The following is a 13,491-nucleotide window of genomic DNA, read 5'->3' on the forward strand; positions in this document are numbered from 1 at the left end:
CTAGAGCTATATAACCCATATTTTACAATCATATATTCTGAGATTATTAAGGATCTAATCTCCAACTTGACAGTGTTCATGCTTGCTTATATCCGACATATAATTTATTTAATTGTCACACAAATTAAACAACCCCAAGGGTAGGGCAATAATAATATCAACACTAAATATACACTCAGCCATAACCCTAGTTGAGAGGGAGGTTTCTATCCACTCCAATGACTGAGGCTACACACACCAAAAGCTTCACAATGAGGTGTGATAAGCGCAAAGAAGGTTGATGACCAAAGATAGGACAAAGAGGTCAAAGATGAGTGAGAAATCTTGTCGACTAGTGGAGATGGTCAAGTAATAAATTAGGGTGGAGTTAGCTTAAGGGAAGAATATAGGAGAGTGAACCTTGTCAGCTGAGGCAGGCATCAATGAGCTGGTGTATTTTCCATGGTCAGCTACCATAGAGACCACGATAAAGTCAATAGAAATATATAGGCTCCGAGTGGAGCTGGCTACAATTTCAACATGTGGTACCAAGTCTTCAACTTACAAAATTTTCTAATGAAGTTAAATTATAAAATAATAATGAAAGGCAATAAACATAATTGAATTTTAATTAACTTGAAGGACAAAGAGACTCGTCAACAAATCGAGTGGCACAATTGGTCTGATCTAGCGAAATAGGGATGTAAGAAATTAGGGTTAATTCTTGACAATCTCTTCCAGATTGTTATGACGAGGTTTACCTAGCTAGTTATAACAATTACTGCACACGCCTAGTGCATGAGCTTATGGTCGGCCACAACTAGTGTCCGGTCACCGGTGTTCTATGAACACTTTTTTTTTAATCTTTTTCAAGTGTTACAAATATCATAAAATGACATTGGACTAATTGGTCTTTGTTTTTCCAAACATTATTTTAAGAGAAAATTATAGCCTAAGTTTAACTAAGACACGTGTAAATTCTATCATTATCCCTGAAAAATGAGCAAATTATAGTCTATCAACATATTGTAAAGTCTAATTTTAACTTACTCTATATACTTGGAAGTAGATTCATGTGACCTATGCCAACTTAATTACAACAATTAAATTTTTCATTAAAAATTAATGCATTGTATTATTTTTGACCCACACAAATCCAAAAATTTTTAACAAGTTTAAGTTTAATATAATCGATTCTAAGTCATAAATGAGTTGACCCGCCTAACTCAATTATTAAATGAATTATATCCATATTTATTATCTCAACCCCTTTAATATATATGACCCACAAACCTATTAATGACACCATAAGTTGATTATGACCCGAATAATCCCTTCATCACCGTGATAAATTGATTATAACCCAAATAACCCCTTCATTACTAAATAATTTATTTATAACATGAATAAACTCATTTATAACCCCAAATAAATTCATTAATAAGCTATGTAACATGACAAGTTGTTTATGATCTATGTGACCTGTTCAATAAGTTTATAATACAACCACTTGCCACCCCCCCTAACTAATGCTGCATTTATTGAAATTAATGGGCTATAAGCAAGTTGCTAAATAACCAAACTACTTTAACATCCTTAAATTAGGCTATGTTATAGCGATAATAAAGTTTTTTGTTATATTTTCGTTACTAGCCGATCAAACCACATATGTATAAACTATAATTTACATTAAAAATAATAAACATAAACAAAATTTAAAGAACTTTCAGTGCAAATGCACCAAAGAAACAGTAGTAAAGAAGAATTCAGACTCCAGAAACAACCAACTGTAGTCTGCAGGGGATAACAAGTAACAGTTTGACACTTGTTTGAAAGTTCCACGGTGTGATTCTGGACCTCTTAAAAGAACATTGTTTCAATTATTCGGCGTGCGGACAAAAAAGTGATATGAAAGCTTGGTCAGCGACTCAGCGTCCAGGTCGTGCAAGAAGCTGGTTTTCATTTCGCTACAGAAAAAAATAATAATAATAAACAAATTCGCTACAGCCACAGCAATTTGGAGCAATGTTCATAAAATATTCTAAGCGTTGAAAATATAAATACTATTTATTAAAATTATATATTATATAATTACTAATTTTATATTAAATCAAAAAATATTTATAGTATTTTGATAAAAATGTAACATATTTTTTTCGTATCACATCACCTCAATGATAATTATTACAAATATATACTCTATAATTAATTTTAATCCAAAAGTAAACGAGGCTTTATAGATGTGAACACTCCCATATGTCTTCATTTATCAATTAAGAGTAATTAATAAATAATATCCATCCTCTCTCTCTCTCTCTCTCTCTCTCTCTCTCTCTCTCTCTCTCTCTCTCTCGGTGTTTGACGTCTTGACTCGGTTTTCCGTGGGATGGGATGTGATGCGATGGGTTAGGAAAGACGATCTTGGTTGTCCATGGCCTGCTTTTCGGCATGGAAATCCTGCAACTTTCTTTTAACTATTATTACGACGGCTCTGACCGGGTTGGATCGACCTGAGAAGACGATGGGCCCACCGTTTTAGACTAAGTCGCAAAATTTTCACAACACCCCTTATATTATACACTTTTTATAGTTCAAATCTTAACTTTGTTAGGTTTTATTACACTTAGTCCTTATAAATTATTATTATTTTTTTAATACACTCCAGAATTTTATTTTATTTTTGGCACATAGTTTACCATATAGACTCTTAAATTAAAGGCTTTTATGTGATTTTTTTCTTTTAGTATTAGAGAGTATGTGGATATAAAAAAGTTCAAGAAGGCTAAATATAATTAACTCTATTTTTCAAAAATTAGTTCTCTGCCTTTTACAAAAGTATCTAATTAGTGTGTTACGATCATAATCATAGCATCCTAATCTACGGAATTACTAAAATACTTCATCGAGAGAATAATTTAAATACCTATTAATATCGAAATTATATAAATATGTGTTCATCGTCGATATCGATGAGATTGGATAGTTATTTCTGGATTTTTATATGTTAAAATGGGTTGGATTAAAATTAAGTCAAGATAAGGATGGAACTGAAATAAACTCATGAGGCAGAAAAAATATCTGCGAATTTCATAGACTTGTATTTATTTGTAGGACCTTATAGGTTTATTTTCAATGACAAGTACTAATTTGCAAATTTCCATAGACTAATATTAAGTTTGTCTTTACGAGGGTGATATCCAAGCTAATCATGCATTTGGATCAAGCAACCACGACTTCAATGGATAGAATTTTGGAATTCTTTATGTGTGAAATATTACTTTGAAGTCAATCTAGACAAGTCCAGCCAAAGAAAAGTATTAGTCTATGAATACAGCGAAAGAAAAGTACTAGTCTTTAATACACAAAGAAAGAAGAAGGGGAGATATTTTGGAAAGCCGATTTATTATCACTAAAAGAAAAGGTATTAAGCCAAGCAAAAGGTATACAAGTTTTTGAATAAGAAAACACACCCAAAACAGGCTAGTGGGCATAAGCTTCTCTTCTATCTCGATCACATCACATCTTGAAGCAATATAGCTATAATATATAAGAAGTTAGAATCCTAACAAATAGAGCTGAAAATAGCTTCCATTTGATTTTTTTTTAAAAATGGATACAGATATGAATACGAGTTGTATATAATTTTTCGATACGGATATGGAATATCTATTTACCTGCATATTTTTTGAATAATTTACAATTTTTTACTTTGGTTATTTAAATGGTAAATATTGATATTGTTACTAATGATGTATTCTATATTATTTGTAGATATTGATTCGGTTAATTTTATATGTAATTAATATGTAAGAATTTTTTCTTGAAAATCTTAATATTTTTGTGTTTGATTGTCTCAAAATAAAAGGTTATTTTTGGTGCGTAACACCCTATCACAATTCAAGCTTGATCCGACTTCTTTTTATCTTTCTCTTTTTCACTCCTCAGTCTCTCTCTTTCACTCAGTTTTTTCTTTGTTTTTGTCGGTACTATATAGCCATTGTTTTTCTTATAGAGAGATCTAGTTCTAATGAACTCAAGCAACGTAGATCTAACTTTGATGAACTCTAGTATATAATTTGTTAATTTTATTTCTTTATTTCTCTCTTAGTTTTTCATTTCTTCTACTCTCTATCTTCTTTTCTTCTCTTTTCTTCTCTTTTCTTGTTCTTCACTATGCCATAATTTTTTTTTCTTTTGTTTAGTTTTATTCTCGTCTATTATTATTTTCAGTTCACACTACACAATGGTTTTTCTTTCTTTATTTTAGTATTTTTATCATTTTTATTAATGTTTAGAAATTCTTTTGTATTTTTAAATAGTATTTAGAATTTATGTACTTAAAAAAGCCTAATCCAATTTAGGCGACCGATACGGCCGATCTGGGCTGCTGATACTTTTCGTTTTGATAGAAAATTGATCTCGTTTCTGCTTTCAAACCATGGATATAATAATTATATCTTGATCTAATGGTCATAAATTATTCATAGTATAGATTAGCATTAAATATATACATATATATTTAATTTTTATCTAGCCAAATCTAAGCTTGTCAGCCCATGCTTAGGTTTGACTTATAAACTAATTTTGAGCCTAAGTTATTTTTTTTTTAATGCTCACCTCATTTGATTTCAAGTCGAGCTTGAGTCAAGCCTGAATCAAGTCCAACTCAAGTTGCTTGATAATTTTTAACAGCCATGGCTATAAGAGGCACCATTGGTGTTCAAGTGTTAATTCTAGCTTAAACAATAAACACTAGGCTAACTTAGAGGAGCATATTAGTCTTGAAAGTGGGCCTAAATCAGGCCCGCAAACTCTAATCAAGGTATTTAGCCTACTAAACACTCTTGAAATTTTCAGCAGCTCCTTTGTTTTCCCAAATTGGGCCTTTGTTCTTTCTTCTCTATCACTTGAAACAATAACCAGACAACTAATACAAAATATATGCAACAAGCATTTATACCTATTATTGATCATATTAAATCATTATATCCTTGTTCCAAAATTATGATATTAATTTTATCCATCAACTTTTTTTTTTTAGTTTTCTAAGTGTCTATTTTCCTTCATCGTGCAACCACGCAATTAATGGGTGGCTATTGGGCTCTTCGAAGAGGGGCACTCTGGAGAGGAATTTTCTACTATTTTGCATTCAAAAAGACTAATAAGATAAATAACTTGCCATAGTAGACTCAATGACCAATTCCGTAGCTTATTCAGATAATTCAAGTGTACAATTGGTGACCACCTATGAGAAATTTTATATATTGATTTTTCCAAATCTCTACATTGACTATTAGAACTTAGAAAAAATAATCTTATCAAAATGCATGCGAAAAGGATAGCTAATGTGTAACATTTTGCTAGGTTTCATTTTTATTTATACATTTCATGCCACTTGGTCCTATATGAATTTCATATATAAAATTGAGTATATTTTTTCTATAGTCGATCCGTATTTTATTATATTATAATACATATAATTTATATCTATAATATACCGTAAAATTTATTACTGTAAATTAAATGTACTAACTTTTTAAATGAAAGAAAAGAAAAAAAGTTTACATCCTTACTGCTGGGTCAAAACTCAATATGTATCCTTGAATTTTTCATCTTTTAATTACATTAATATATATGTTAGATATGTGAAGAGAGTTTAACTTTTCAACTAAGAGAAGTTTAATAGAAAAATTGTACATTGTTATAACCTTTCATTTGTTCCAATTTCTAAACTCTAATCTTTGTAAGTTAACTTATAGTAAAACTATATTGGTGGCTGTGAGAGTGCCCAAGACTATTCGTATTAATGATCATACGACAATTAGACCACGAGATAAATTAACCCTTGATGCCAAGTAACTTGATTGAGTATATCTATGTTTTTTAATACGCCAAAATGTCCCTGTTTTCTTTTAACTTTGTGTATTTATTATCTATAATGTCAATTTCCTAAACTAAGTCACTGAAAACACTGCACTGCGGTCGTAATTTATGGGTGAAAATGAGTTGATTCTCTCTTCTAATTCTTATCCGATTATATATTTAAGTCTTAACGCGGGATTATCTATATTTTGACTTTTATTAGCTATTATATGTCGATATTACTTTCATTATCTCAACAAACAAACAAATGTGGACAAAGACACATTTGACTTTGTCTTTAGTATATCACTAAGCACTCCCCGCCAATATTTATTAATTAAAAAAACTTTAAAATGTGGCGGACTAAATAGATAGATAAAAATATCAAACCCTAAAGTATTATTCTCGAAAATATTACTTGTAACCTCGCCCCATATATCACTCAAGAAAGAAAAGGTAGAAAAATAAGAAAAGAAAAAGAAGAGAAAAGATAAAGTAAGGGTATTTTTATACATCTAATTAGTTAGTTAAAATTTTAACGTTATTTTTTAACAGTATTTTTAAGGAAATTACTAAGTCAGAAGGTATAATTTTTTTTTCTATAAAACTAAATATCATATGAACTTCTAATTAAGTTATGTTCCGAAGAGACCACATATTTTCTAGAAAAGAAATATGATACAGATCAAGTGGTCACATTATCTCATGTATTTTTCAGGAGCAATTAAACCTACCATGAGGAAAACTATGGGGTATTTTGTAATTTAATTATATTTATTTTTATAATCGGCAAGATTGAGTTACTTAAATCTGAGTGCATGTATTTTTCACAATCAATATGCATTATATTATAATAGAATGCACATAATTTATATAATCATATAATATCAATGAAAAGATAAAAAGTATATTTAAGTTATAAAAGGCCAACCTTTTTGTGTCATAATATAATATCTAAGCATTTAAAATAGAGATAAAGTATTAAACTCTTTGAGAAAAAAAGAGAGGAAAATGACCAGAGGCTTACTAATAACATTAATCCTTTAGAATGGATGGCGTGCAGTCCCTTAATTATATGACTTATTTAACATTAATCATGTAATTTTCATCCAATATAACCAAGCTTTTTAAACAACAAATCTTTTTATTTAAAAAAAGTTTCTTTGTATAATTGCCACATAAATTTTTTAAAATATTATAATTGGCGCCGAAATTATTCTTTTGTTCTAAAAATGTCATTTTGTAGTTTTTGTAAATAGAGTTGGCAGACAAGAATAATTTGCAACGTTGTTAGTTTCTTGATAGACAAGAATAATTTTTGACAATTTGTGGAATATTCTTTGTGCTTTTTTTTTCTCTCTTTTTCCTTACTCGTAGGTTGCTGAGGGGACATTCATCTACATCAAAATTAGTCGATGATTCTCTCATCGCTTAGGGTTTCATTTAGGGTTTCGTAAGATTATGTGTGTTTATATCGCGATGGAGCCATATGATAACTTAAGAGTATTGCGCTTGAAAATCCACTAGTACTAAATTTTTTTTGCTTTATTTTTTATCTATACTTGTAGGGCTTTTATTAAAGAATTGTCTATCTTATTTATATATATGTGAAACTGTAATCGTTCAGTTATTCATATTAATGAGACATTGGCCTATGACTCTGCCCCAAAAAATAAATAAATAATAAAAAATAATTTTGGTGGTAAGCTAGGTGTGACAATATAGTTCACCTTTGGCAGGCCTGTAATAGTATATAGTTCACCTTTGGCAGACCATCGAGAGAAAAAGAAAGGCATCAAACCGGCCACCTGTTCCTTGAACCGGCTAACCGGAACCGAACCCGCACGCGTCCGTCCTTCCCACGTGCGGACGCCAATGCCATCAGCTAAATGTACTGCTCAACCAATCACACGTGTCACCTCCTCCTTTTTATTCCACCTCTTACTCTTCTTATTTCTTCCATCTTCCATCTTCCATCTTCAATCTTCCATCTCCAAAGCAAAGCATCTCCTCCTCCTCCTCCTAACTCCTCCTCCTCCCCTCCTCCTCCTCCCTCCAAATCCACCATTAAAAAATTAAATCTTAATACACCAAATCCTTCTCCGATCGAATAGATCCGGAGATCGATCGGATGGAAACCGATAGCCCTCGTAGCTTTGGCTACAGCGACACCTCCAGCGCCTTCAGTGATTGCAACAGCGACCGATCAGGGGAGTTCTCCCCCTCCTCAATAGCCGCGGCTGCCGGATCCGGCGGCGCCGCTCTCCAGCGCCTCCTCCTCTCCTGCGCCGCCGCGGAATCATCCGACGAGGTGATACGGACTTTGGTGTCCGAACTAGAATCCCTCTCCTCCCCCGTCGAATCTCTACGCCGGGCGGCACTCGAGCTCCGCCTCCTCGCCAAGCATAACCCGGAGAACCGCCTCCGCATCGTGGCCGCCGGCGCCGTCCGCCCCCTAATCGATCTCCTGTCCCACGCCGACCCCGTACTCCAGGAGCACGGCGTCACCGCCCTCCTCAATCTCTCCCTCTGCGACGAGAACAAATCCATCATCGCCGCCTCTGGCGCCATCCGCCCCGTCGTCCGCTGCCTCAAGACTGGCACCGCCGCCGCACGCGAGAACGCCGCCTGCACCCTCGTACGCCTGGCACAGCTCGACGGTCTCGCCGCCTCCATCGGCCGTGCCGGCGCCATCCCCCTCCTCGTCTCCCTCCTCGAGTCCGGCACACCTCGCGGCAAGAAGGACGCCTCCACCGCGCTCTACGCCCTCTGCGCAGGAAGCTCCAGGGACAACAAAATCCGCGCTGTCGAGGCTGGGGTCGTTCGGCCGCTCCTTGATCTGATGGCCGATCCCGATTCGGGGATGGTCGACAAGGCAGCGTTCGTCCTCAACGCCGTCATCGTGACGGCAGAGGGCCGGGTCGCTGCCGTCGACGAGGGCGGTATTCCGGTGCTCGTGGAGATGGTGGAGGTAGGCTCACCGCGGCAAAAGGAGATCGCCACGCTCTGCCTCCTCCAGATCTGCGAGGATAGCTCGGTCAACCGCTTGATGGTCGTTCGCGAGGGCGCGATCCCTCCCCTCGTAGCCCTCTCCCAGTCCTCCGCCGCCAAGCCCAAGCTTAGGACAAAGGTTAGCTCACTGCTCGGATTCTCATCACCGCCCAAATATCCCAATCCCCTTTCCTATTTCCTCTAATTAAATTTTTCTTTTTACTATAGGCGGAGGCGTTGATTGAGATGCTCCGGCAGCCGAGGTCCGGCAGCGTTCGAGCGGGAGGTGGGTCCCAGTAGGGGTGGCGTGGTGGGGAGAGAGAGAGAGAGGCGCCGAGGTCAAAAGGCGTGTGATGCCACGTGGCGTAACATGGCGTGGGAGGGAGGACTGGGTTAATATGTAAATATGCGGATGCAAGTGAGTGTACATTTTCTTGGAGCGAGATGGAATTTTTCTTTGTTCTTCTTTATGTGGTTAAAGAAAAAAGGAGATAGATATGTCATATGTGTGTTGGGGTTGGCTTGGTGTGTGCTTGGCTTTGTGGATATTAATTGAAAAGTGTTCACTGCATCGCGTCTTTGGGTTTATTTCCTTGTTATTATCCTTAGATACGCACTGAAAAGGGATAAGGGAGTGGAATTAAAGTGGAAACGTCGGAGTGAAGTCGTCAAGGCAATAGAAAACGTGTCTCTTTGCTATAGGTTGTCATTATTGGTTGTCAGTTGCTCCGTGTCCATGCGGTTTTGAGGAATTCCTCTACCATTCACTCCGAACCGTATTTATCAGAATCAGGCCTGACCCTTTGACTCCGCGATAGCTATTTGTTTAACTTATATCGTTTACCCGGTCCGAATCGATGATTTTTCAAATTATTTTAAAATAGCTTAGATAATTTATATATAGTTTTAAATAATTCTGAAAATTAAAAGACTATTACCTAGCTATGTCTTTTACTAATCTTTATGTTTAATTTTTTTTTTCTTTTTGTAACATTATACTCCTGTGCATCACAGTTAAACAATATATTGGTCAATTTTTAAGTAGTAAGTCAATAGTATTTTATTTACTAATAGTTTCAAACGCATATTTAAAATTTATTAGCAAGAAAAAGAAATATGAAATTAAGTAGAACGATAGAAGGCAATACATTTAATACATAACAAAAGAACAAAATTTTAAAAGATTAATATGTTATTAACTAAACATTTTTAAAATTTTAAGACTAAAATCCCTTAGGATAAATAATAGACTAACTAAAATTTTAAGGAAAATTAGGTAACTTTCTAAATGTAAGAGATTTAGCCGAATTGTTAAAATTGACTAGGTTGTACAGGTTGCTCGTTCAACCGTTGAATTGACTGATATTTATTAGGTCAATTGTTTATTCAATCTGATAACAAAATTGAACTGGGTTGGTGGTTGGTTTACTAATTTAACCACCCGGTCTAGTTCTATGAACTCTTAGCCATACTATAGGAAGTCACTAGTAGGCTAGGATATTTTTATGACATTCTATTATTGATAGAATAAGAGTATAATATGAGAAGGAGATGAATAACTCTAAGCAAGCTCTAGGAGCGGAACAAAGCCTCACCCTTCTTAAGCTAGTTATGCTAACTCAATCAAATCTACCATTCTTGTCTTGCCAACTTATACAATATGCTCTTCCATGATTGGCTCCTATTCTTGATAGCCTGGATAAGTCTGCTAGGTCATTTTTTTGGGAGTAAAAATGATTAGTCTAGGGGTTTTTATCTCGTTGAGTGGGTTCATGTTGTAAATTGGTTGCTTCGGGTGGGTTCAACATCTGAGAATCTTCGGGATTGCCAAGTTGGGCTTGCGAGCACTCGAACTATGAATCCTTTCTGATACTTAGATAAGCTTTGGATTAAGTTTATGCTTAACAAATATGGGTCATATCGGCTTTGTCGTAACTTGAAAACAAAGCCAAGAAGTCTTTTATGTTCAAACACTTCTTTGGTTCTCTCTATCCTATTCAGATGAGTCTATTTAATATAATTGGGACGGTGCCTTGACCCATTTGATTGAGGACATTTGGATCTTCGAAATCTCAGTCATGTTGAAATCTATGATCATTGAAGTTTGTGATTCTGTATACCATAATAAGGTTGATTGTTTATCTCGAATTAGTCCCAGCATGATAGTGAGGTTTGGTCCTACTTTGTGCTAAGCCTCACTAAATAGAATTTCTCCTTGCGCCTCTCTCATTTTCTTATTAAAAGACGAGTGAATTTGGGTCCCTAGCCCTAAGGTCAATCCTATATGGCCCCTATCTCTAGGCCCTTTGTTGAGTCAAAGGAAGATATAATATTTTGTTGAGTCAAGGGAAGATGTGGTATTTATCTGAGGTGGTTAGCAGTCCTCTAGAGAATGCAACTAGTTCCTAAGATTAAAATACAGTTTAACAAGAAAGGCTACCCATCGATACTTACTCTAAAACTTCCCCATTGCCTAAAGCAATCTTTGGGCAACAAAAGATGTATTTATTTGAGATGGCTAGCAGTCCTCTGGAGAATTTAGCTAGCTCCTAAAATCAAAATACAAGTTGACAAGGAAGGCTACTCATCGATGCTTACTCTAAAACCTCTCCCTTGCCTAAAGCAATTTTTGTCCTGTCTGTCCTAGATCCCCCAAAGCTATGGACTACATTCTAATTGGTTGCTATAAGGCAAATGCTCTATGGGTGGCTATAAATAACATCTAAATTGTATTTTTAGACACTTGAATGAATAGTATTAGCAACAACTAGATCCTTCGGGAGTGAGTCTTTATAAGAATAGGGTCGGTGTGTAAAGTTTTATTACCCATAATATGTGGCAACTTTGGAAGGCCCAAAATGATATATTGCTCGATGGGAAGCCTAAGACCAATAATCAACTCCTTTACTGCTCGCTTGCATCTTTGTTAGATACTGCGTGGTCCCTTTGGCAAGCTGATCGATTATGCATCAAGACGACCTAGATATTGGTTGTTTGGGTTAGGTTACCAAAAGGAGTCAAACTCAAATGTGAGGCATTGTTTCCCACGATGTGCTTAAGCTAGGCTTGACTTCATTGCCTGCCACTATCAAGGAAGGCCCAGTTTGCTCGCTAAATGAAATTCCGAAACCATTGTCAATATTCTTAATCTTAAAACCTTAGAAGTGAAAGCTCATCATCAAAGATATTTAAAACCTTTGTTTCATTTTGTATGTAATTTCTTTTATCCAATACTTTTGGGAGGATAACTAGGATGCTAACTAGTTAGTAAACCTAGGGAAGGATCATGATTTTTTATTCATTCATTTAGGTAGATCCTGCCACTTTTGGTTTTAAAAGAATACTTGTATAGCGATACGCCAAGTTGGCGACTGGTTTCAAACCCTAGCTTATAATTAGTTTCCCTCCACTTCACTTCCCCTTCGGTCAGTCCATCAAAGAGAGATTCTATAGTAAAAATGTCATAGCAAAGCCTTGGAAATTAATAAAAGAGATAGCAAACATGGCTCCCCTCTGAATCCACTTATAATTTTCATTTGTTAGTTTAAGAGGTCCAAGAAAAGAGAGGCTGGCGGTTGAAGTCTATTTATTAATTAGGAGAGATTGAGATTGCATAACTTGTTAAGAATAACCCAAGACTCGTATAAAATTTCTTCCTCTTGAATCTTAGCTGAGCTCCCGTTCTATGACGTGTTGGAAAGATCACTAGTGAATCGGTTCATACTTAAAATATTTTTGTGCCCTTTTTGAGATAATGATATTACATTTTCACACCAATTAAACCAACAATTTGTCTGGTGATATGAGAAATAGGTATTCCCCTTTTATTAATTACTATTATATATAAAATACAAAAAATAATTTTCTAATACCTAAATTTTTATGCGTAGCAGCGAGTTCATAAAATATTAATACAAAGCTTTTGAGTTCACTAGATCATTCAATCTTTTAAAATATAAAACCTTCCTCATTTAAGTAGAGCCCACTTCTTTATCTCTTAAAACATTTAAAATTATAAATAACATTAGAATACAAAAAAAATAAAAGTCATTATTATTTTTCAATAACTTAAATTTTTAGAGCAGCCAACCAAAATAGTAGTTAAAGATTACTGCCATGTCATCCTCATCATAACACCATTTTAACCGACTACTTAGATTTTACGAGATCAAATCAAACACAGAGTACTACTACACGAGCATCCATCCCTCTGACAATAAGTAGTAGCCCACACTAGTTTATTTATTTATTTATTTATTCTAATTATCAAAATTAATCAAACTAGGCAGTACTCGATTCTGAGGTGGTTGGGGATTATTTAGGGCAGCCCACGTGTGTGGGCTAGCCGGCCCCACATACAGTTGCATCTTTAATTAATCCTTATACATTATTCCTGTGGCTCTCTCTCTCTCTCTCATTGTCGAAGCAGCAGCAGGGAATGGATGGGTGGGATGTCGAGGAGAGGGGGGTGAAACTCTGGAGCATGTGGGCCACTCCTGGTCTGCTAATGAAGTGAGGTTATTTGGACCTAAACATAAATATTTTGTCCTTTTTTATTAAATAAATCGGAGGAAGCGAAGGCCTAAAACTAAGAGGGGCTTAATTGCACATGTGCACATGGGCTCTGGTTCGCATGGTGTCCCCCCACCCCCTTCCCCT

General features: G+C 35.4%; 1 protein-coding gene across 1 annotated transcript; it reads left to right on the forward strand.

Annotated features, from left to right (window-relative positions):
• The first annotated feature begins 7,803 nt into the window (after window positions 1-7,803).
• Window positions 7,804-9,403, forward strand: LOC140774810 (U-box domain-containing protein 14). The gene is made up of 2 exons (XM_073117944.1): window positions 7,804-8,971; window positions 9,061-9,403. Exons 1-2 carry the CDS (start codon window positions 7,973-7,975, stop codon window positions 9,130-9,132), a joined length of 1,071 nt encoding a protein of 356 aa, XP_072974045.1. The 5' UTR covers window positions 7,804-7,972; the 3' UTR covers window positions 9,133-9,403.
• Window positions 9,404-13,491: the final 4,088 nt, after the last annotated feature.

The sequence above is a fragment of the Typha angustifolia genome, chromosome 13 (assembly GCF_048772165.1).
Source record: "Typha angustifolia cultivar Huaian chromosome 13, ASM4877216v1, whole genome shotgun sequence".
In the NCBI taxonomy this organism is placed as follows: domain Eukaryota; kingdom Viridiplantae; phylum Streptophyta; class Magnoliopsida; order Poales; family Typhaceae; genus Typha; species Typha angustifolia.

Coding starts and splice junctions, on each gene's coding strand:
- LOC140774810 (XM_073117944.1), top strand. CDS start 7,973: ATGGAAACCGATAGCCCTCGTAGCTTTGGCTACAGCGACACCTCCAGC. Junction 8,972..9,060: donor AGCCCAAGCTTAGGACAAAG/GTTAGCTCACTG, acceptor TTTTTACTATAG/GCGGAGGCGTTGATTGAGAT.